Genomic DNA, 24,206 nt, shown 5'->3' with positions numbered 1-24,206 from the left:
GAGTTGTATGTGTCATTGATGGCTATTTGTTGCCACCTAGTGGCTGACACAAAAACATACCTGGTTACTATTGATTTTTCAAAACAAAGCCCAACTGTTGTATTTAGATGGAATTAACAAGCCAACTGCATGACTTGTAAATTAAATGAAATTACCATATACACACTGCACATACTTTGCATTTTTGCACTTTCTTTATTGTTTAATTTTCTAAATTAATACACGCTGCTGTTTTGTTGTACATATTGAGTATTTTCCATTCCTGATTATTTTTTTGTCTCTTTTTTTGTAAGTTGCTTGCTTATTTCAGTTTTTATTGTCCTTATACGGTGCATATTGCAAAATAAATCTGGTTAATCGAATTACCACACACTAATTGACACACAAGGGGCCAGATGCAGAAGATTGTAGGGACCTCCATGTGGCATTAGACTATTCCCTATCCCTGTACTGGGAATACAGAACCACCAGAGGTTTTTAGTCGACAGTATGAACCCTGTAGGGAAATTCAGCACAGTCACATATTAAAGCTCTCTTCAAGTCACCCAACTTTGTGTTATGACCTTGTACTGACTGCCTTTTCACACTGTGGAAAGGATCTTCCAAAACAGCCAGCTCTGTCTTCTCAGAGAACGAGAGGGAAGTGGAAACAAAAATAGAAATGAGACATTCTGCTTTCATTAATAAAACCACTTTGTGATAACATGAATGTAATGCTTTTACAGTAACCGGATGGCGTATGGTTGTCTTGCTACAAACGTGACTAAAACAAAAATGCCTTATTTCTGAAAGCAGAAGTGTCTCATGCAGTTTTCTGTTTGCATTTCCCTCTCAATCAAAGGACAAATTCCTTGTATGTGAAAACATACATGGCAATAAATGGTTCTGATTCTGATTCTGATAACTGTAAAATCACTACATTTGTATTATAGATAGACAGTTACTGCTGTGCCCGTATATATTTATGTAGCACATAATAAGTTTAAACTTTCAGTTGCTGGTGCTGACCAAAATCAGCTGTCTGTCTCTAACCTTTAAATAACGTGAAAGGTTGGTCTTCATCTCCTTTTGATAATTACCATCACATGATTTTAGGTTAATCAACCTAATCAAATAACTCAAAACCACAAATCACTGACAGGACATTGTTGTAATGTAAATTAGAAATTACCTGTTTTTTTTCAAATGTACTCACACACCACAAATATGTTTTAATTATAATATTATCATTTAATGTTAAATCTCGATAAATAACATCATACTGTGATTTTGTGCTGTTGTCCTATTTCTATCAACACAGTGGCAGGCAGCAGACACCATAATCAAGTGTTTATGAGCAGAAATAAACAAACTGTTAAAAAATTAAATAGAACTATATAACGTTTATTAAAATATATAAAAGACAAAATACATATATGCATAATTATATCCATGATGAAATATGCATATACAGTATAATAATTATACAGTAAAATGTGTTTACATATATATATTTTTTATACATATAGCGAGATATTTTTGCATTAAAACTGGCAGTGGTGATTTCATCCCTACCCCCCTCTCCCCCCTCCCCCCACCCCGTCCCCCCACCCCCACCCAAACAGGAAACCCCTCAGTCCACAACAGGCCTTCTGAGGGAAAAAGCCTCTGTGAAAAGCTCAAGAGCAGCAGCACCTTTACACCTGAGATCCATGTTTTGGAAAGGTCTCACACAGAACAACACAGCTACTCTGACATATAGCTTCCAGGGACTTCAACCCACAGCATTAGGAGGGAAAGGATGTCACATCAAAGGTCCTCTGATCTGTTCCTTTCAGGCATCTGTACCCTTACTGAACATGGGCAACGATCACAGCAGTCCCAGCAGAACATCTACGAAAACTTCAAAAACTGTGCCACACGTCTTCTGTTATTACATTATTAACCTCAGTAAAAACATCCCACTGGTCCAATATCATCAGCCATCGCAGTACACGGTTCCCCAGAACATCTAATCTCAGGATATATCTGTATAGCTTGCGAGAGAAGAGTAAAAAGATCCTGGACAGAGCGTGAGACACTCCCGTGGATGACGTTAAGTCCTTCAGACTGGTGTGGTTGGTTGTGGTTGGTCCTGAACATAGTTTCAGTCACTGCACACTAAAGGCGGTCATGTCTGATGGTAATGGTGGTAGTGGTGGTGGTGGTGGTGTTCGTGGTGGTGGTGGTGCTCATGACGCTGGACCATAGGAACCACAAACCCTGGGCTCCCAGGATGGCCAGACACCTTCTCTCTCTCCAGGCTTGGCAGTACAGAGGGCTGTTGCTGGGGGTGGGACTGAGGGGACACCGGGGTTTTGGATGGCGACATGGCCTCTCTGGCTTTTGCCCTAAGGCGTTTGCTATGGCTGTATTGCAAAGGGTGCTGGTGGTGGCCGGAGGATTGGGCTTGGTGTGGCAAGTGGTACACATCCTGACCCCCGTGACCCCCGTGACCCCCGTGCCCTGCTGCGCTGCCACTGTGCAGTGTGCTTTGCAGAGGAGGGTGGTGGCCGTGACATTTAGTGGATTTGCTGACCCCGTTATTCCCTCCGCCTCCCTTGTAGGTTCCTTTGGGAGATTTGACAAACTGTGTGCCCTTGCTTCGAGAATCAGTAGGGTTGTAACTATCGCTGATGACCTGTGAGCGGCGCTGGTGAACCACTTGGATTTCTGGTTCTTGGGAGCGTGAGCGACTCTGGCTCTGGGAGCTTCGAACATGAGCCTCCTGTGGAGGGAAGTCAGGGGTGGTTCCTGAAGGACACAGGATTAGTGGTTAATACAATTATGATATACAACACTGAACTGCTGCTACACTTCAGCTTCCTCATCGGCAACGTTTAACTTGTCATTGTAATATAATAATACAACTTTGTGCCTACAACAACAAGTAGGCTGTTACCTTCAAATCTGGAGGTATAGTTCTCAATACCAGCCAGGTCCAGGTAGTGATTCCTCCTCTCTGTGTTCTCGTCCACACAGTAATGCTGACCCTCTGTGGCCGGCGCCTCATTGCTCTGGCCTTTGCTGCAAAAGATGAGTAAACTGTCTTGATTAGAGGACTGTCGATTATCTACACGGATAAACTACGAAAAATACTACAACAGTGCACACATACATTCCAGCCTTCAAGCAGAGTACGGACCTGACGTAAGAGGACAGTCGCTTGTCAGCTGAGCGTCCCTCTTCTTGGTGACAGCGATCTGAAGAGGTCACATATAAAAACTCAGACTACGAAAAGTGCGCAGGTTTTTTTTTCCCATCCCATTTTTCCCCCAGACATTTCAGATGACTGATGACAATGGTTCAAGAAAAACATCACTGCATCTAAACTCTAAAAATATACAGTAAATGCAGAGTTGGCTCACAACGTACTCGGATAATAGATAATGTCTGCGGTATGATGCTGCTTTTGTTGTCATGTACCTGTTCCTGTTTCTCTTCTGTTGCATTTGGGCTCTGGAGTGACCGTCAGCTTGACACGTAGCGTCTTGCTCTTATTATGGCAGGAGTGATTCACAGAGGCATCCACCACATCGTAGATGGTGTGCATCAGACTAGACATGTCCTATAGTGAGAAATAAAACGCTGTTAGTACGGTTTGTAGTCTTACCTTTGACCAAGAAACAGCTGATAGGTAACAAACACGCACATCTTTTGTAACTTTCCCACTGTTGTCAAAGTCATAAAGCGTGAAGATCCACTCCTGACGGTTGCCATCCTCCACAGAAACGTCACACTCTAAGTCCTGTGGAGAGAAACATGATCATACTTGATACACATGAACAGCTGGAGGTTTCAATCCACATATTTCTGTAAATAATGAGCAAAGCAATAGTGTCAAAGATGGCGTTTGCAGAAAAGTACGTCCAATTGAATCGTCACAGGCGCTGTCTTCAGTGTGATTCATGAACATTTTTCTAAAGTGTTGTGTTGTTTTACTTCATTCTGCACAATAATACACTGTAAACAAAAGGCAGTACTTTTGAAGACTTCCATCCTGTGCATAAGAAAGTGTTGGACGATTCAAATAAAGTAACACATCTGTAAAGCAATAGAACAGAGGCCAACTGAAAGTCGTGTTTTCAACATGGAAACAGATCACTTCTCAGCTGCCTTTACTTTGAGTGGGGGAAAAAGTCAGCATGGTGGGCCCTACCACTCTGACCTTTTCTTTCTACTTTCTTTCAGGAAAAATGAGCGCAACCTCTCTTCTCAGTTACAACTTTTTGGCAGTAACTTTGATTCAGATGTATCTAGTAACATGGCCATAATTGGAAAAATAAACATCTGGAGTATAGGCCCTGCTGCAGGCATGGTGGAGAACTGACACTTTGTGAAAGGCAGTGTGCACTTACACGGGAGGAGTCCCCTGGGAGAGAAGCGGCCCTTTATGGTTCTATAATATCTCCTCAGCTCACATAACCAGGAGGGATCACCAAAGAGCAGATCTAAGCAGTTCTTTAAAACATGCAAGTCTAAACACTGCAATCTATTTATTCTATTTATTGGTCCCTAAATTCAATCAGGATATGGTCTGGAGCAGTGTCAACATGCAGATGTTTTGTGCACAGGGTGAATGACGGCATACAGCTGCAGCTAGGATGTTACCCACCATGCATGTATTTTATAACATAAGTTTAAATAATGTTCACTTACTGGAACACAAAACTATTGCAACTCTCAGCTCTCTTGACCTTTTTCTGATCCGGGTCCTCAGACCACTAAAGGCTTAACACAGACTCCCATTAATAATTATCAGCAATTTAGAGTCCCAGTCTACCTGAGCTGTGTGTTTTTGGAACAACTTTGATAACATTGGCTGGACATGCACCTTCCAGCATGCAGTACAGGCCTGGTTCAGAACCTTTTGCTACAAGATGAGTCCCTGTGCCACCACTTTGTTGCATATTCATATTAAACGTGGGATTTTAGCACATTACATCCTATCACATAACTGCTTACATCCAGACTGATGCGTTTTTTCCCGGGAGCTTTGGTCGAATCTCGAAGTATCTCCCGCACTCCGTCCTCTGAGTGCAGATACCGCAGGTAGCTTTCACAGCCCTCAGCCTTCTCTGGAGGAAGAACCACTGTCAACGCAGGAGGACACGTTCAAGTTTAGACACATGTAAAAAATTGGGCAACATTTTGTCTAGTTTATTCGCTTCACTTTCAAAGAAAATCTCAAACCCTCACAAGATCATACACTTTACTGTATATGTTGAATGTTCACCAAACACATGCATTCCTTGTTATACTTTTGTGTCAGTAACACAAAATGAAATTATATGTTCTCTGGCTCTACAAAAATGAAACCAAATATCTCAATATTGGACTTCTACATGAAAGTATCTTGAAATAATAAATGCATACTATGATATGTTTTATTTAAGGAATCATACATACTAATTGCAGATACATACAATCATACCACGTTAGATCTGTTTTCTGCAGCATAAAATATTCAAGTATGGCTTCAGCATAAAGCGTATCAATGAGTGAGTAGACATCCTTCTCAACCTACCCTCTAGGGGACAGTGTTGATCTGTGAATTGTCTTTCCTTCAGCTCACCGTTTGGAAACCCCTGGGACAAGGAAAGAAATGAGGAGAGAGAGAGAGAGAGAGAGAGAGAGGGAGGAAAGGGGGGGGGGCAGAGATGTAAGTGAATCTACAGTTCAGACCACAGACACAGAGAAAACAAACAGTTCCAGCTAAAGCATTTCCTACTCAGATGAGAGGAGAGGGGCTGGAGGCTCCAGCGCGGCCAAACACTTTGAACATCTGCACGCTTATTGTGTTTCACTGTCTGGGACACGACGAGTGCGGCCAAAGCCAAGCTTTCAAGATTCCTCCAAACCCTTCAGCTGGACCCCTCTCATCCATCAAAAAACCCATAATGCACTTCATCGCCTGAGCGCTCTCTCTCTTAGCCAACCTGTTTATTCTCATCCTGCTTGACATCAAAGCATGGAGAGATTGATGGAAGAAGTTAACGGAAAAGTTTTGTTGTATTTCTCATTGCAAAACTTGACTGTGAGAACTTTGGTTTATGCTAGACAAACCTCACAATAAACTCTCAGTAACGTGCGTATTTATTTTGAATGGAGAATAATGGCCAGATGGAAATTTCCATGCAGATAGGATGGGACTGATTAAATACACAATTCCATAGCCATGAAACAAAGGCAAAGCAAAGGGGTGTAAGGGGAAAAACGCTCTGCTGTCACATGTGAATAATCTATATCCTCCATAAAACAGACCCACAATGTATTCATAACCACCCCACACATGTTTTAATGCAAAGGCGCACCGAGGCAAAGGCAAAAGAGCCTTAATGTGTGCGCACAGTACACACAGCCATTCTTTAATTACCACTGGATTGTGGAAACAATGAAAATTAAGTGCAGCAGAGCCCCTAAACCACAAGTATTTAAAAAACAAATGATTCATCTTATTTACGTCATCTCAGTCCTCGAAGCTGCTCCACACACACTTTGAAATAAAACCCCACCAGATTGAATCAAGGAGGCCCAGTGAAACGAGACAAATAAAAAACAGATAGATGCTAGAAAACAAAAGAACTCCATGTACCTTTAACAGAACCGAAGCTCAAGCGAGAGCCTGAACATCTGCATGCGTTTAGGTGAACGAGCCCCCCTTTCCCCTTCCCCTTCCCCTTTTGCTCAGAGTAATGACAGCGCCAGGGCCTCTATTTAACAATCTCAGAGCCCGTGATTATTCCTCACTTCAGAGGATGATACCTCCAGCCTGTAATCTGGACCTGACCTTCACCGCTGAAAGGGGGGAGCCGGTTGAGTCTCAGGGTCAAGGCTCGGGCACCCCCTGCAAATTGGCCACCGGAGACATTGAGAGAAAACAGCAAAAAGAATGGGAGTCGAGCCTTGGGGAGAGGAGGAGAGGAGAAACGGGAGAGGGGCAGGAAATAAGCGGGAGGAATAAAGAGGAAAGAAAGGAGGAGAGGAAAGAGGGCACAAAGGGGAAAAGGAGGGAAGGAAAGATAAGATGAACAAAGACGGGAGAGCAGAGAAGCAGATAATAGTAAAGCAGAGGAGGATGTGGTTAGTTAAATTGGGAAATATGGCCTATCTATTGCTTACTCCAGACCCAGTGAGCTCAGTGGGAGAGGTGGAGTTGGGAATCAACAGACTCTGGAAGGCTTCTGGGAAAAGTGGAGACAACTATACACACTCAGAACCAGACGAGCATATGTGCATCCCGATGAAAAATCCCACACAGTTTCCGTCTTTGCGGTTTCTGCAGAGCAAGTTGTTGTTTCCTTACACTGGATGCTTTTATCTCCCCTCTTTGTAGGGTAGTCCCTTAATGAAGGGCAGTACATAAGGAAGACGGAGTTCACACAGACACACTGTTCTGCAGCTCAGAGGAACATCAAAGACAACCATTGATTCCCCGTATCCTTGTTCCCATGAGGATACAGAGCAAGGTATGAGCACCTCTAAATTAAAGACAGGATTCAGCGTTAAATGCAATGAAACAAATCAATCTACCAGCTGCCAAAAGTGAATCTCGTCTCTAATTAAAATTCTGATATCAGGAGACGTCTTGCTGCGTGCAAAAGGAGGGGACCAGCAGGGCTTGTGTTGAACACATGGCTCCCCCTCACCTCCACCACCACCTCCATGCTCATTACATCCATCGGGGGAGCTAATGAGAGAGCAGGCTGGGTCTGACCGCAGTCTGCAGTTTAACGTCTAAACACATGGCATCTCCTTCCACATCGCCCACGGTGTCGGGCTCAAATCTGCCCACCACATGTGTAATTAACTGCTTTCTGGCATCTGGCTGCGCTCATTCTTTCACTATCAGATCCCAAACTGCTCTGTAAGCTACGCAAACGTGCTAGCATTTTGGTGCAAAGTATTGCTGGTTTTCCACCAGTGGCGTACACCTGAAGCCCATACACTGTGTGTGATATTAGGTATGGGGAAAACAGATGGAAAACTGCATGTGTGGGACGGATGCTTCGACGAGAATGACAAGAAGATGATAAGGTATTAGATCTGTTGTCTTGAGGAGAGAAAAAATGCATTGAAAATATGCACTGACAGTGTTCTTCCATGTAGACAGGTTCTGTCTCCCAGACGCCTGGACATAAGAGACAGACAGCGAGGTGTGTGATGTTTGTTCCTGTTTAATGCAGCAGTTCTGCCAAGCTTCCCTAAAGCCTCAGCCTACTGCCAGACTTTTATGTGGGATAGGGTAACCAGGGGAAGCTTTCATAGCTCCCTACCAGGTGACATCAGACATCCCCCAGCAGTCTTCTCTCTCTCTCTGCCTGCCTGTTCACCACCCATCCTCCCGCTGGAAAACACTGCACATCTTTGTTCTCGCATCCCCCTCTTCTAGCTCACCCCCTAAATATAAGTACACACACACACTTCTTTTAGTCTATTCTTCAAACCATACAATGCAAAACTGATTTTGAAAATCACATCTACAAAAACAAGGGAGGCTAACGGGAAGATTGTTTACGCAGTTCTTCTGGCCTCTGGGTATGAAATACAGCAATGTGATCAGATGTAGTACATACATATGCTGGAAAAAAATACAAACACAGAATACTGGCTGGATGCTCCCATGTATAATTTTAGGCAATGTGGTTTTCTAAAATACTTCAGGCAGTTTACTTTTATATTGCATAAGTGTAATTCATTTTAAAACAACTTTTACAATACATTGTATTCTGTGTTTGTGTCTGTGCAGTTCTTTGTTCAAAGCACACCAACAATCTCAGTTATGTTCTTGAGTGTCTTAGGAGACAAATACTTTGCAGCGAACAGTGGGAGTTCTCCAGGATGTTCACCTGGAGCTGACACTAAGAAGGGCGCCACACTAAAGCCTTGACGACCACCAGCCGACCAACATTCCCGCTCCCACTGATCATTAATAGGAGATGAATATGGGGTTCTCCAGTGATGAGGATTGAGTAGAATCAATATAAAGAAAGGAACACCACTTCGTAAACAAACTGCATACTCTTCACCGCAGAATGAAACTGGAGAGGGAGTGGGGCCATTGAGAAATAAAAGCTCTCCATTCCAGAAGAAACCAACCTGGCCTTGACTCAAAACCAGATGTGAGCTGTTACACTGAGGAAAGCCAAAGTAGAGGAGAGGGAGATGAGGGTGGAGGGGGGGGGGGGCTGAAAATACGGAGAGCCGAAGAGAGATGAAGGCCAGTTGCACAAATTCTGTCTCTTCTCTTGCAAGACAGTAAAAGAACAATATGTTGGTTTCTTGACGGCTGCACAGAAAGCTCTCTCTCCCTCTGGTTCATCAGGCGTCAGCTTTCAGTCCCAGGCAGGGTAATTATGGTGCTCAGAGTCAACAGAGCAGATTGGCCTCAGCCTGTACTGAGCAGAAATATAAAAACAAACAGCATTGCATATGCTGCTGGGTTTGAGCTAGCCTGCCAAATAATGTCCATCACAATATAAGCACAAGCTAAAAGCACATCTTTATTTTTCAGTTTCTAACCGTGCACCGTTATCATGACGGAGCCAAGGACCCTTAAAAAAAGAGTTGTTTTCAAGTTTAGCCTCAGCCTTACCGTATTAATCCCTGCCATTACATGACAGCTAAAATGTGCCTTTGTACATTAATTGAGGTATTTTATCTATGTATGTGCCCTGACATGTCTTTCTATGAATGGCAATGAGATCAGAGCAAAATGCCATCCTGTCATCTGGACTGGACCCATGTGGCCAAGATGGCCCAGATATGGCCCTTCCAGGGTAGCAGGACTCTCTCTGAGGTCAAACAGGAGGCAAAAACCTCTCCCTTGGCAGGACATGAATCACTGGGGCGAAGCCTCTTCGTTCCTAGTATAACAACAGCTGTGGGGAGAGATGAGCATGCCTGTCTATGTAAGAGCAGCACGTAAACCACTGAAAGTCACCCGCTCGTATTCAGTCAGGACAGACTATCTCCTAAAAATCTGCACGCCCATCCAGTCTCCTCCTCATCCTCTCACTGATCTTTCTCTCACTTTGATTGTGACCTGCTATATGGCAAAAACAAAGATTAGCATCGCTGGCTGACCACTCTGCATCTGTCATCGATGCTGTAATCAGCTCACCTTCATTAAAGTGGGCTTTGATAGGAGTCTGATGTAATGGAGTGTCCTCCTCTCAGCTGTCACACAAGCAGCTACTGGAGGGGCTTGGAAACCATGTGCTTCATACCAGTGACTGTAATCACACTCGTGAATCTGGGTTAGGCAAATGTATGAAATTAAGTAGAGGCAGTGGATCATAAAACTATTTGATCAGTTCCTGGAAAGAGAAAAACACAAAGTGGCTGTCATAGTTCACTTTATTTGAAACACAAAACACTGAAGTAAAGTTTAAAATGCGGTGCCACACACATAATGACTGCACCACAGAGAGCATGTTGCTTTAATTCAGAGGTAACAGGGCTTGGTGGTGTAATGCAATAGTCTCTGAGTGAATTTATATATGATCAATGCCATGTGTTATATGCACTCACACGTTTAACAATCTACTTCGACAAAAGTTTAGTAAAATGGGTTCTTTTAACACTCAGAACTAAAGCTGTATGTCTTTATACTTTATTTTGTTCTGGGATTTTATGTACAAACGCCACACTTCAAAGTTCAAAGTTTCAACTCAAGTTTGTAGAAAGTCCACGTGTCTTGTGATAAGGCATACTGTGTAGGTATAAAGAATTAAAACGTAACTTACTATGTTAAATAATTGCAAATAAACTGCAACTACTGACTCACATTATTGTTAATTAATAAAGTAAACATCTATGAAATCAGGAAAGTGTCCAAGGTGACGTCTTTAAATATTCCAACCAAATTCTTTATCAAGTTTTTAATCATTTCAGGTTTAAAATGAACTAAATACTGCAGCACAAGACGTTAAAAAAAAAGTACACAGAAACTAGACAGGATAGCGAGTGCACAAGGAAACGGCATATCAAAGCCAGTGTGGGACAGGCGGTTAGACTCAAACAGGATGTTCCTCTGTTTCTGGCCTCCATGTGAAATTCTGTAAGCTCCCGCGCAGGCCCCTGGCTCTTAAGCCCGGCCAATGGGGAGCGCGCCCAGGCCGATAAAGCTGAGGGGATTTGTTCCACATTCCTCAGACCCTTTAAACAACACAGTGGATCTAAGAATGCCAGGTTGTGGGTGAGGTGGCTGCAACGCCAATCCCATTACTGTCCAAAGCAACTCCACCTCTCACAGTTAGGTTCTCTCCACAAGTGTCCAGCTGAGCAGGGTTTGAAACCGATCAGCTGCAATGACCTCATGTAATCAGGGGTTTAGTGTAGATCAACTCTTCAAAACTTGTCCGTCTTGTCTGCTTCTGCTAGCTGAAAACCATGTTGACACAATCACTCTCACCTGTAAAGAACGCTTCTTGTGTAGTTAGTATCAGGTTCCCAGCTGTCTGTCTAGTATAGAAATGTCAGTTATAATTGCTCTCACCTGTGAAATAACCACCAACACCACTGTTTTCACTGCTCCTTTTTGTTAAGCTACAAGGGATTTGTGTCGCAGCTTTGAAAACCAGGCCTGGCAGTTCATAGGGGCGAGGCTCTGTGGTTGGAGGCCGGTGAAACTACAGGCATTACAGGGCTCCTGTGGGTGACTGAGAAATGTAAACAAACCATGTTGGGGATGGACAGCTGCACGCCACAGTGGAGGAGCAGTAACATGGTCCTAGCTTGTTGTGGAGTGGCTGCCAACCGCTTTTTGTCTGATGTACCCCCACAGCCCCTACATGAGCTCAAGTAGCTCTTCAACAACACCACCCGACATGTTACAAATATATTCGTATGGCTGGATTATAAACTGGCTGGTCAATGGCTATTGTTAGAATACACAAATTGTCAGTGTGTAGGTGCCCATTTCAACATATCTGCTCCCTTGCTAACTAGCTTTCACTCACTCTCAATTGCAACACATTGGGACAGCTGGCTCAGGTTAATGTGTTGCTTAAACACTAAAATGACTGAAGATCAGAGCCACTATAATGTATAATTGTTGGCAGTTTATTTCCCTCCTGAACATAATATGTGGACATATTTATTCATCAAAAGAAAAAAATGTATTTCAGTGAGTTGAGTTTCTTTGAGCTTTCCGTATACCCATTGGAGTACACACCTGAAAGATGCTGTCAAAGTCAGTTTTATTTGTCACTTCTTCTATTTGTGCAAACATACAGAAGATCTGAAATTGTGTTTCTCTTCTGTCTGACATAAAGTGGATAGTGCAAAAACTGTTCAAAGTTAAAAATAGAACAACATATAGAACAACATATATACAACATATAAGTTGTTCTATATGTTGTTCTATTTTTTACTTTCAATCTAATCCACAATGACTTTTTGGGCTGCTCCGTCCTGCTGGACTCCTGCTGTCAAGGCCTTGTGGGCTGGTGGATGAGCCGCCTGCTGGTTTCCTGAACACGTCTTCCAGCAGGATAACAACAGGTTCGGGGTCAAATCCACAGCTCTACCGTCCACTAGTTACGGCTCCCTATGGGTAGCTTACACAGAGAAGTAAAGATCCATATGACTGACTACGATAAGAGGATGTTTTTGCAGCCGTGACCAATCAGCTGGTAATGTAGCATGAACTCTCAACACATCCGTCTGTGAGGCATACTGGGCAAACAAAGACGGGCGGTTGTTGCGCGGTACTATTATTGCATTCAGCCCTCAGGGAGAATTAGGCTTACCGGTCACAGACTGCCAAAATACAGTTCAGTGCAGTAGGATGCAACAAATAACCAAGGTAGCAGGCAAGCACACATGCACCATAGAGCCCATAATAACTCATCTGCGATTCTCAATGACACTTGCCAAACCTCGAGTCCCAGGAGACACTGCTTGTTTGCATAATTGGTACGGTTCCTTCCTATAAAATATTTAAGACTCTTGGCTTTGTTTTGTCTGTTTGTTTTTTTACACTAAATATCTTGAATCTGCATATTCAAAGTGGCTTCACCTCTTTTATCACCTGTCACCCTCTGTGTTGTTGTGTAACTCTCTCTCTGACTGTCCCCTCCAGTCGGTAGGGATTGCCAGTCTCAAGAATTCTTGACACTGCAAGACCCGTCTTAATTCCAAGTTGTGAAGTTCCTTACAGTCCTGGAACTGGACGGGGGGGACGGGGGGGTCATCCCTGGGTTAACACCAAGTGTTTTTCTGAGGGGTCCTAAAAATACACACCTGCTGGGTGCAGGAAGCAGTGGAGACTCCACGCTATTTAGATGATGTGAAGGAAGCCTGGACATGTAAAATAGCCAAAGGACCAAAGGCTGTAATGTTTTGGCATATGAGATGCAACTTCCCATGAAAAGAGGGGACAAAGTTGAAAGCTGTAGATGAACAGATGAAGAAAAAAAAGTAGCACATGGGCCAATTACTGATGCACCAAAATCATGCAAAGCTCATTCATATATCTGTTGAATTATTCTCAAAGAAAACGACTGGTCCAAAAACTAAAAAGTATATGAGGGTCTGCATACGATGAATTACTTTTTTTAAACGTAGCTACAAGACAAGAATGTTAAAGCCTCGTGGTGCAAACCATGAATTATAATTTTCATTTGTGACACATCACAGAAATATGCCAAGTGGAGATTTTGAGGCTGCAGTCGGCGAGACTGCAACATCTGTGCTTCTTGCTTTTGGACTGAAGCTGCCATGTGTGCACTTTAGTGACCTGACAGACTAGCTGTGTGTGTCTGAAGCACAGTTCCCCAGTGTGAAATTCTGGAACGTAATTCATCCATGGCACAAGCAGAGATCAAAAGGCTATGGTGCAGAGGGCAGCTCAGCAAAGCGCACAGAGAGCTGCTGCTTTCACAGCCATAATTACTGGAAACCAGGGCCGTGAGGCAATATGAAAGAGCACTTAAACATGAGCTAAGTTAGCCTAGCACGGTTGCTTGTATATTCTTATCTTATCTCGGTATAAAGCTACACGTCTGATGGAGTCTGGTTCTCTGTCACACAGCACGTCTGGAGGCAGTCCACTTAAAAGCACTAAGTGTGACACTTATTGTTTGATAAAAGTTCTTGAAAGACAAATTATGCTTCAAAAAGCCAAAGGTGCTGATTACAATAACAGTGCAATAACACCTTGAAAGCTATGAGGTGCTGCCAGGATAGAGCAGTTCTCAAAGCTGAGCACATGACACTGGGGGTAAAAGTTCAGATATTCTGATACACTGGCATTCTTTAAGTGATAGGATCAGTCAGCCCCTATCAACACGAAGAAGTAGGTGCTGGTTATTTAAAAATACCTTGCAGAGCTGCTATACCTGATCACTTTTCTGTATTCATCTATAGGCAAATATACTGCCAGAAAACAGTTACTGTTTGTAACACAAACTTTTAAAAACAGATATTCTATGAGCCAACGGATTTCTTTCTGAATTGTTGAGATTTTAACATTTGGGTATTAGCTTTTTATAAAGACACATGCTACAAAAGTCACTCAGCAGCAATATAATGAAATAAAAACCCTGTTTAGAAGAGTGTGTTTTCTCAGTCTACAAGCAGATGGTGTCTCTGAAAGGCTCTCAGTGAGGGGGCAGGCATCTCAAGGAGAACTGCTGTTTATTTGAAATGAGCCTTTAGGTAAACAAGTTACACGGCACACACAGGGCCAGGTCAGCTTTTGAAGTGGACGGGGCTTAGGAAAGAAATGGGTGGGGGAAGAAAAGAAAGCGGCCTTCAGAGGAAATGAGAACAGTGGCCTCTTTCAGCACTGTTTCATCCTCTCCCTCCCTTCTTGTCACATATAGAAAAAGTACAAAAGGTGTTTCGATACATAAATACACCAGAGCAGAAGAGTAAAATCATTCCGCAGTCATTCTTTCCCGATTTAAATTCCCCTGAAAAATGACCACCCGTGACAAACATAAACCACTTCCTTTTAATGGAGACCCATTGAGGGTTTTGATGATGGGAACAGGTTTTGCAGCCATTCCCCATTGGAGAGGAATGTGATGTGCAGAAGTAAGGCCAGGCCTGTGCTGTCTGCACAGCCTGGATACAAGCTTTGAAGCTGCTAGTGTGTTTCAACAGCTAACCACTTTCAGATGGGACTGTGGCGTTTTATGAGCTGAGTAATAGCGATACCTACACATGTGCAGGCTCGGGGTCCCAAAGAGGGGGAGGCTGAGCTCGAGCAGAGAGAAAGATGCCTAACTCCTAAGGGGGCTGGGTTTTGGGTGTTTTGGTTGATACATCTTGTGCTATGGTATTCTGTATTTCAAACTGGAAGACAGGAAGATGGATGTTGTGTAAAATCTGAACACAGTTCTGTTAAAAATTCCATTTATTTTTCAAGGTTCTTGAACATCAAATAAACTGAAGGTATTGACTCCTTGTATGGAATGAACACTCAAAATCATGGCAATACTCCTAAATCTCACGAGGGACCCCTGGGGTGAATACTATGAGCGTGACAACCTTATAGTATACACCCAAATACAAAACACCTTGAAAGGCAAACAGTGCATCACACAACAATGAAAACAATGCCAACAGTGGTCAGGAGTGCCCACTTTGTTTTTTCAGCATAGAGGAAGCCAGGATTTGTGGTGTGTGGTGTTTCACTCTCCAGTCTCAAACCTAGCAGGGCGTCAGGTTCAGGAATGTGGAGCAAGAATGAGGTTTCGAAGCATTCTGGGCTGACTCTGAAAGCATTTTGTACATTAACAATACAGAAAGCGAACGTAATCCGCCAAATGGCTAAATGGCCCATCACTATATGAGGACTATTGATGAGTAGCTCAAAACATAAAGGTTCAAATTAATTTCACACTCATTTTAGAGATTATATTTCTTCTGGCAGCATTTTTTTTCTAGCGCAAACCATAACATTTAAAGTATTCATGCTAAAGATGTATCTTCTAAGTTACTCATATCAATCAGTGCATTGTGCTGCACACTGCTATTCCGTTTCCCTGTGCTTGCATTGTGAAATATATGTCAGGTCAGTATCTGACCTTTGTGGAGGCAATCTCAAGTTTCCATTGGCTGAATTTCGTAGGAAAACAAACTTGTGTCCAAAAGAGGAATCTCCCGTCCTCTTTAAACAAACAAGTTAATTCCTCCGTCTCCCTTTCAATCTGAAAATATTTAAAGCAACAAAATATTGAACAAACATAGATCTGCTTTGCCTCTTCTGAAGATATTTGAAGCTTTATGTCTCCTCCCTGAGCTCCACACGGGCACTATGCTCACTGAAGATGTCATTTCAACAATGCAATCAATTAACAATGGCTATAATGACCGCATTGAATAACACCACCAACAACCATAACTGAAAAAATATGATATTCCCCTGGCTGCTCTGAGGCTTGCGAAATGAAGTCCACTTGGAAAAGAGCTAAAGCTTTCTAAGGGGGAACAGGGGTTTATGTGGAAACATACCTTACACACTAAAATGTAATAACCTTTGAGTCTCCCGGTGTTTTACTTGGCTGGGAGAAGCATAAGATCAAACACAGACTTGGATCCAGCATCCTTTGCCAAAATTGTCAGCGCTAAGCACTGGGCTCCAGCTTCAGGTATTTTCTTTCCCCTGGCAGGCAGCGATCGAGAGCAAAGACACAGAGCAGTGTAACCCTAGGCGGGGCTGCCCCAAACAGCCACCAGCACACTCACCATGAAGGGGAAGTGAGGTCTCCCTGCTGTCATCACTGACCATGCACGTCTGGGTCATGTAGTGTCACTGAAAACCTGGGATGGGCTCCAATCAGGAAGTTGAGCTATTCACTGTAATCCGGTCCTGTAAAGCTACACTGATCTCTCTGAAGCACTCAATCAGATATCTCATAAATATCATGAAAAGCAGGGACAAGAAGTGACTTCAAAGCGGCGCTGATGGCGCTGAGATAGCTCGAACGGCTACAGAGCTTCATTCCATATGTCTGCAGATAGAGCTCCATTAATGAAAGAAGCGACTGTCATCTCTCTTGTCTAAATATACACTATTCTTTTGAGCTGTAAGAGAAATTCAAATAATTATCAATACGTGGATGACATGTGGATGCGTTATATCTATTTTGATATCGCTATTTTTCATAATAACCTTGGCAAAGAATAGGCATTAGGACATGCTTATACTATTGACTGATGCCACTGTCATGTCTATTCAGTGAACAGTAAATATGAAGCTACAGTCAGGAGAAGGTTAGCTTACTGTAGCTTAGCACAACAATTTTAAACAGGGGAAAACATCTAGCCTGGCTCTGTTCAACAATACAAAAAATCTGTGTACCAGCACCTCTAAAGCTCACGAAGTAACGCGTCATATCTGGTTTATCTGGTTTATATGGGACTATTTTTGGAAAAGGAACAGTGACTTCTTAAACAAACAAGATAACAAGATGTTGAATAATGACCTATAGATGCATTCAGGGGGACGTGTTGTTTCAGGTACTGGTCCGACATGAAACCAGTAGCTGCTTTTCATTCACCATATCCCTGCACGCTTTATGATACTCTGCCAGAGGCAAACTGCAGAAATACAGTGTTCAAGTTACAAAGTAATCCACCAGAAATTTAATTGTGTGTGTATGTGATTGGCCAACTCAGCGCTTTGCCACATGATGTTGCGTTGCATCAAACAGTGGCAGCCGCTCACTGACTGAAAGCACCTAGGTGCTTGTAGGAGATTTGTAGATTTTCTTTGGAAAGTCAGGCTAGCTGTTTCCCCCCGTTTCCTGTCTTTGTGCTAAGCTAAGCAGCTGACTTTAACGTCATATATTTAAATTTAAACCAAAGGGATGGGAGGGTCAATAGCTAATTTTGTACCTGACACAGATAAATCCGACCCTAGTTTGTGCTGAAGACTTGTGAACCAATGTGTGATGGCTCTTTGATTCCTCCTGATGGCCAGAGAGAGGCCTGCTCCCTCCACGAGTGCAGGTCACAGAGGATTTAGGGTGAAAGTGAGCAAACTGCTTCAAAGTACTTCAGACCGTATAAATATCCTCAGAAAAATAAACATTTAATCTTCCTGCCGTTTTTTGTAATGTCTTTCTCCATTAGGCACAAGCCGCACAAACCACTGTTTGCCTCTCACTCAGTCATTCACTCACAAACACACGGACAGAGGGGGAGAGAGGGACTCAACCTCTGACTCACAGGCGAAGCCATGTGGTGAAACGCACTTAAACACTCCAACACGAAAGAATGGCTAAAACAAGCTTCTCACACTTGTGACGAGTGTCTGAGCCGGCCAGGTGATGATGTTTACACTGACAGAGAGGTGAATGTTTGTTCTGGACGAATGGCAACCAACATAGAAAAAAAAAGCGGTGTGATTTGGCAAAGTGAGGTCAACGATCAGCTCCTGACCCCCATACAATGCAGTGGACCAGGCGGATGAGACTCTCCATTACTACCCTTCCCCCTCTACCTTTAAACCCCCTTAAATATCTCCCCAATGAAGAAAAAAAACACACCCTTAAACCCCCCACTCCTCCTCCTCCTCTTTTCCTTTTCCCCGCCACCCTCTACCTCCCCCTTCCCACCACAGCCCCTCTCCCTGCTCCAGGATTTTGCTGTACAAACCAGGAACAGATGTCTGCTGGGGCTGTGCTGAAAGACCCCGCTGTTCTGGATGCCAGCCACATGCTTTTCATTCAGAGATGAAGGCTCACAGCTCGCTTCTTGTGAAGCCAATTTCCCCCCCCAAAAAAAGAAGGGTTGGAAAAAAACAAACTCTCCAAATGCCTTCAAGTCCCTTCAAAAGCAGTACATATTTGAGCACACCTTTTTGTCTCCTCTCCACCATGTATTGCTCCCTGGTGGTGTTGCATCAGGGACAGGCTTTTTTTATCGTTTGTGTTTGTATAAGAGAGGCGGAAGGGAAAAGTCACGAGATGTTGCTGGCGAGAATATTTCTTGAGGGAAGTTTTCAAGCTCTCAAAGACTTCAGGAGGTACATGATTGTATCCAGTGCAAGCAACTCAAAAGCAAAAAAGGAGTTGACCTCAAGTTTAAAATTGAAAAATATATCGTCATTCAGGGCCACAGCCTTAAGATTTACACAGATATCCCAGCCTCAGATCCAAATCAAATACTGCTAACTCAAAATGAACATGGTGACTAAAAGATATACCCAAATGCCAGCGGCAAAACTGTCCAAACATAACATCCGTTTTGAGCAGGATCACCAAATGAGGAATATTTATATAAGGGGAAAGTCTTATTCACAGATTCCAAATTAATGTTAAAAAAAAACACTAGTTTACAATTAGTCGAGTGAGCTGCATGGAAACTCTGCCCCTAAACAAAATGTATTATTGAGAGGTGAGTGCTATGTAATTCTCCACAAGTCCAAATAAATGTGCGTCCTGGAGCTTTTGGCACATCATTACATCCAACCGAATCCCTAACCAAGCCCTTTTAACTTCAAGTGTGATATTATTAACCTTTCAAAGTGGAATAATAAAGGTCTTTGTTGTGGAATTTAAAATGTTGACACACGGGCCAAGTCTGTGGGGAGTTCTGAGACAAAAGATGGTGCTGAAAGGCTGAATTAGCCTGTCATTATTTGGGCATTCAAGCTTGTCTGCTTGAAGCTCCAAAATGAAGCACTGTGGTTGTGTATGTGAGGGTCTGGGCTGTTGATGTGTTGATGTTTCCAGAGGTGAAACACAGTGATCCTTCACGGAACTCTTCCACTAACGAACGCAGGTTTGGATAAGTACAGGGAAGGAGTTTTCTGCACATTACATTTTCGATAAACACAGACTAGACTTGTTTTTTTTAGGGTGGGGCGGGCGATTATACCTTGCACAACCTCTTCTGATCTCACCTGTTATATTATATCTACATTACACCAGGTGTTTGAACAGGTAAGACTTGTAAATCTTGAGCACCTGCAAAGAGGTGTCAAAATCGTGATGTGATGTCTGTAGCCTGGATGAGCCAAGTCATCCTGCTGAATCACACTCCCTTTGTCCACTAATGTCATTCTTTAAGGAGGCTATAGGGTTACATACTGAGGGCAACCCGCCAGCTGCAATCTTGAATCATGGTTTGCGGCAATATCAATATTTAAACAGGCCCTTGCATCCTTTGATCTTTTGTTAAATCTTGTTAAAGTGCGACAAAGCATTCACAATTCGTTGAATAGAAAGGACTGCGTTACTGAGGAGAGTCACAGGTTTACACAAACTGATGTTGGGCACTGGCTATCGTAGCGCTTGCTTTTCCCCCGCCTGGTTACACTCCATCCCTCAGCCCATCCCCCAGGACAGGGCAGGGGGATAGAGGGGTGAGGGTTCGGAGGCTCCACTGATATCAGAGCCCTTTTATAACTCCCAGCTCTGCGCTTTGAAGTCGCAGCCAGACAGCTCAGGAATCCTACTCCCCCATTTGACAATGAGGAGGGGGATGGTCAGAGCTAAACAGTGTGTTCGGCCAATCTTCTCCTGTACAAAATCATAAGCAATTTGAACTGTCCCTGCTGCTCATCAACCAGGACTAAGTGCTGTAACTACTGTCTGGTGTGAGCTAGATGCCAAAATACTCTGTGGGATGAAATGTGACTGAGATCCATGTAAAAACATCAAATACATTAAAAACACCACATAGAAAACAGCAATAATAATATATATATATATATATATATATATATATATATATATATATATATATATATATTTGTATATATATATATTATTGCTATTTTCTATTCGACTTGGACTTGTTTAATCATGGTCTAAACCTCAGACATCTAACAACTCATAATCCAATAATTACATCTGGATGTGTGACAATGTAATCCAATCCTGGTGAAGAATTAATTAAAGGCATGTGGGATCAAAAGAGGAAATGGTGCATCGTCCTATACAGCAGAGATAAATGTGTTGAAAGTCAGTCTGTTCGCTGGGAAACTATACACCATGAGAGGCATCCCTGAGGACATCATCTATCTTTACATTAACATCGACACAGGCTCAATTCAAACACCATGAATAGAGCTGTCCCTGCATACGAGCAGGCAGTCACATATTGCCCCTGTGATACAATAGTGAACATAAATCCAATGCGTCGTCATAGTATCAATTTCATTCATGCTACTGGATCATTTGGCATTTCATACCTTGCATCAGAGCTGCTCCAATATTTTCGTTGTTGGTTGATCTGCAAACTATTTTACATGAATCAATTGTTGTTTGGTCAATAAAATGTCAGAAAATTATGAAAAATTGTCATTATAATTTCCCAAAGCCCAAAGTGACGTTTTCAAATTGCTTGTTTTGTCCAAAACCAGAAAAAATGTCATGTGATTGAGAAGCTGTCACTATATGAAGTACTTCTTCAAATCAATTATTAAATGATTTGTCATAGAGGGAGTTTTCTGTCAATACACTATTCAATGAATTGACTAATAGAAAATTCCCCCACTGTTGGACTAATAAAGGATTAACTTATTTTATCTAATTGTTTCAGCTATACTTTGCATCATGCTTTGGGTTTACAAGCAGCACATTATCACTGCTTGAAACATCAATAAAAAGTGATGTAGAATTTTTACTTGGCCTAAAATAACATGTTAAACCTACATTTGTTTCTCCAATACAAAAAAACAATGAAATAATTTTTATTTTCGGTTTTTACTTGTGATGTCTAACATTTATAAATAAATAGAAAACATGTCTGTAGGCCAGAATGATAATTATCATGTTATCGGCCTCAAAAAAAAGCATTACTTGCTATTTACTGAAACCATGACTACATATCAGGGCCAGTATAAGCCCTAACAGACGTGACTGCATTGTGGTTTGTTTCTAAATTAGTCTCAAAGAAAGCAAGAAAAGTAATAGGTTGGTTATCCAGTTCTGGTTATGAGCCTCGAATGTAATGAAACTAAATAAATCAGAGTCCTGACTTTGATGGAAATGAGGGTGGGATCAACCTACTAATAAGTGCTAAGCGAATGCCTTTGGTGGTTTTCCTTGAGGGGAGTGTGAACTCAAGACTCCTCTGAAGCAGAGTAAGTTCTCTATTAATTTGCCATGAGTGGGCGGTTTATAGCGTGATATAATCCATAACTCTTCCACTATTACAACCTCACAGATTGACAGTACCTCTGTGTGAACTTCTCGCACTTTCTGTCTGAGCGCTCGAGACTCTTGTGCCCCTCAAAACGACACACTAATTGAAGTGATGTAATGTTATGCCACAGAGGGCTGCCCACTGGGAGCCGCACTAGAATGGGAGGCATTGAGGAAAAAGACACAACCCTGAGTCATGATGCCAGCAGCCGCAAGAGCAAACGCTATATATCCCTCAGTCTGAGAAACGACTACCTTTCCACCCAGTCTCCAGTGTGTGTAAGTGTGTGTGCCAAGCCGCTTAACACACATGGCTCATGGCCGTCATAACCCTGTCCATGGATGCTTGCACAGGGGAAGACGCTGTACGGTGTTGTGCCGGAGCCGGACATGACAACCTACAACTTCAGCGTGTCTTCACACATGCTTATGAATACAATTTGCCTTTCCCTCAAGTTCTCAGCTCCTCTTTAAGAAGAGGGAATGTAACAGATTCAACCAGACATCTTTGAAGTGCTTGACAGGCCCATCCCATCAGCAAATACACACATACACACATACACACACCTGTATAATTAATTTTGTTCATGAAAAACATGAACGTTGCACATGCATAACAATAACAATATATTTATTTCTGAAAGTATAAAGCACCATTTAAACAGAACAGGATTAAATAATCCTATATTTGAGAGTTCTTTTTTTCTCATTTTTAATGGATGCTAACTTTTAGTTTGACTTGGAAATGCTCAGGCAGTGTTCAAACTTATTTCCACACAGTCTCTAGTCATTAAAGGGGAAACATAATAGCCTTACAGACTTTTAATTGAATTATTCAATTATGTCTCCTGATAAAAAGAAGAGGGAAAGGTGCCTGATACCTGCATGTTCTTCAGCTTGTGGTCCGTCGCGCTGTACCGCTCACATTCCTCCATCCCTCTCCGGAGGAAGGCGTTCACAACAAAACTGTCTCCTGGAACATGAAGAAAGTACAACGATCAGCGGGAATACATCTCAAACTCAACCTACTTCATGTGATCACCATCATTTATAAACCTTCACTATACAAAATAATCAATCCTTCCTCACCTTCAGGGTTTTCTCTGCGCTTGCACGCTTCAGATCAACAGAAAGAGGGATGCAAAACAGATAATCGTTAGTTTGTGAGACTTAAATCGAAATATTTATATATATTTTAAATGAAAAACGTCAATATTTCTTACCATGCTTTGACTGATGTTTCCCCATTCTCAAGTCCCTCTTCTTCCCTGGATCAATAAACGTACTCCGATATCGGACAAGGACAACACAGTCACTGCTTCAACATGGTCACATTGTGTTTGTTCTGCCAGAAGAAAACTCCAACTTCATCCAAAGGCAGGCAATTAAGTCGCATGTTCATTGAAGCATCAATTGCGCGTGTGCAGAAACGAGATCAATCTGTGGAGGTGATCTGTGGAGGAGACAGCAGGGCAGCACTGGCTGTCTGTCCGCGGACTTCTCTTCAGTCCGACTGGATGTGGAAGCGCTGCGAACACAGCAGAAATCACGGAGAGAGTCAAGGCGCGAGAGCAGCGCGCCGTGTTTCCGGTTAATGCTTTTACAAAATAAAACATTTCGTGAAACATATTTACGTTGATTAAATTGTGTCAAGTAATATATAACATCAAGAAATGTGGACAGAAATGCGCATACTATTTATGGAATACAAACAAAGAGAAACAGCTTGATAGCTTTATTTAACTTACTTAACCAAATTAGTCAAGTCTTACAATTAAAAAATGACTGGAGTCATTGATTTGCAGCCGTTTTTATATAGTGCATGTTTTTGTTTTTTTTGTTCAATTATGCTGCACAATACACAATATTATTAATGATAAAGATTGCAAATCAGGAGATGTGCTTGAACCTTGAAAGTGTGTCCTTCATCTTAGAGGTGACGAATACAGCTGTACTAGAAAGATGTGTGGAAAAACCTTGTCTGGAAAAAAAAAGTCTTCAGTTTGTTTTGAAATCAATACAGTTTGTGTTTACCATCTAATTGCTTATTTATTATTGTGTTGTTCACTCTAACCA

The 24,206-nt window shown here is 42.4% G+C and overlaps 1 protein-coding gene across 1 annotated transcript; it reads right to left on the bottom strand.

The window, feature by feature from the left end:
- Positions 1 to 1,616: 1,616 nt before the first annotated feature.
- Positions 1,617 to 23,428, bottom strand: nkd2b (NKD inhibitor of WNT signaling pathway 2b). The gene is made up of 10 exons (XM_079227255.1): positions 23,354 to 23,428; positions 23,220 to 23,246; positions 23,012 to 23,103; positions 5,546 to 5,606; positions 4,984 to 5,111; positions 3,671 to 3,766; positions 3,445 to 3,586; positions 3,164 to 3,221; positions 2,921 to 3,045; positions 1,617 to 2,772 (listed from the first exon to the last, which is right to left on the bottom strand). Exons 1-10 carry the CDS (start codon positions 23,376 to 23,378, stop codon positions 2,150 to 2,152), a joined length of 1,377 nt encoding a protein of 458 aa, XP_079083381.1. The 5' UTR covers positions 23,379 to 23,428; the 3' UTR covers positions 1,617 to 2,149.
- Positions 23,429 to 24,206: the final 778 nt, after the last annotated feature.

Source organism: Taurulus bubalis (assembly GCF_910589615.1).
Source record: "Taurulus bubalis genome assembly, chromosome: 12".
NCBI classification, from domain to species: Eukaryota; Metazoa; Chordata; class Actinopteri; order Perciformes; family Cottidae; genus Taurulus; species Taurulus bubalis.
Note: the sequence above shows the minus strand (reverse complement) of the source record. Positions and strands in the feature narration are given on the sequence as shown.

Excerpts from the sequence above, each read along its gene's own strand:
- nkd2b (XM_079227255.1), bottom strand. The coding sequence starts at position 23,378 with ATGGGGAAACATCAGTCAAAGCATG. Across the intron at positions 5,112-5,545 it reads TCAACACTGTCCCCTAGAGG|TGGTTCTTCCTCCAGAGAAG; the intron begins GTAGGTTGAGAA and ends CTGCGTTGACAG. Across the intron at positions 2,773-2,920 it reads CTATACCTCCAGATTTGAAG|GAACCACCCCTGACTTCCCT; the intron begins GTAACAGCCTAC and ends TGTGTCCTTCAG.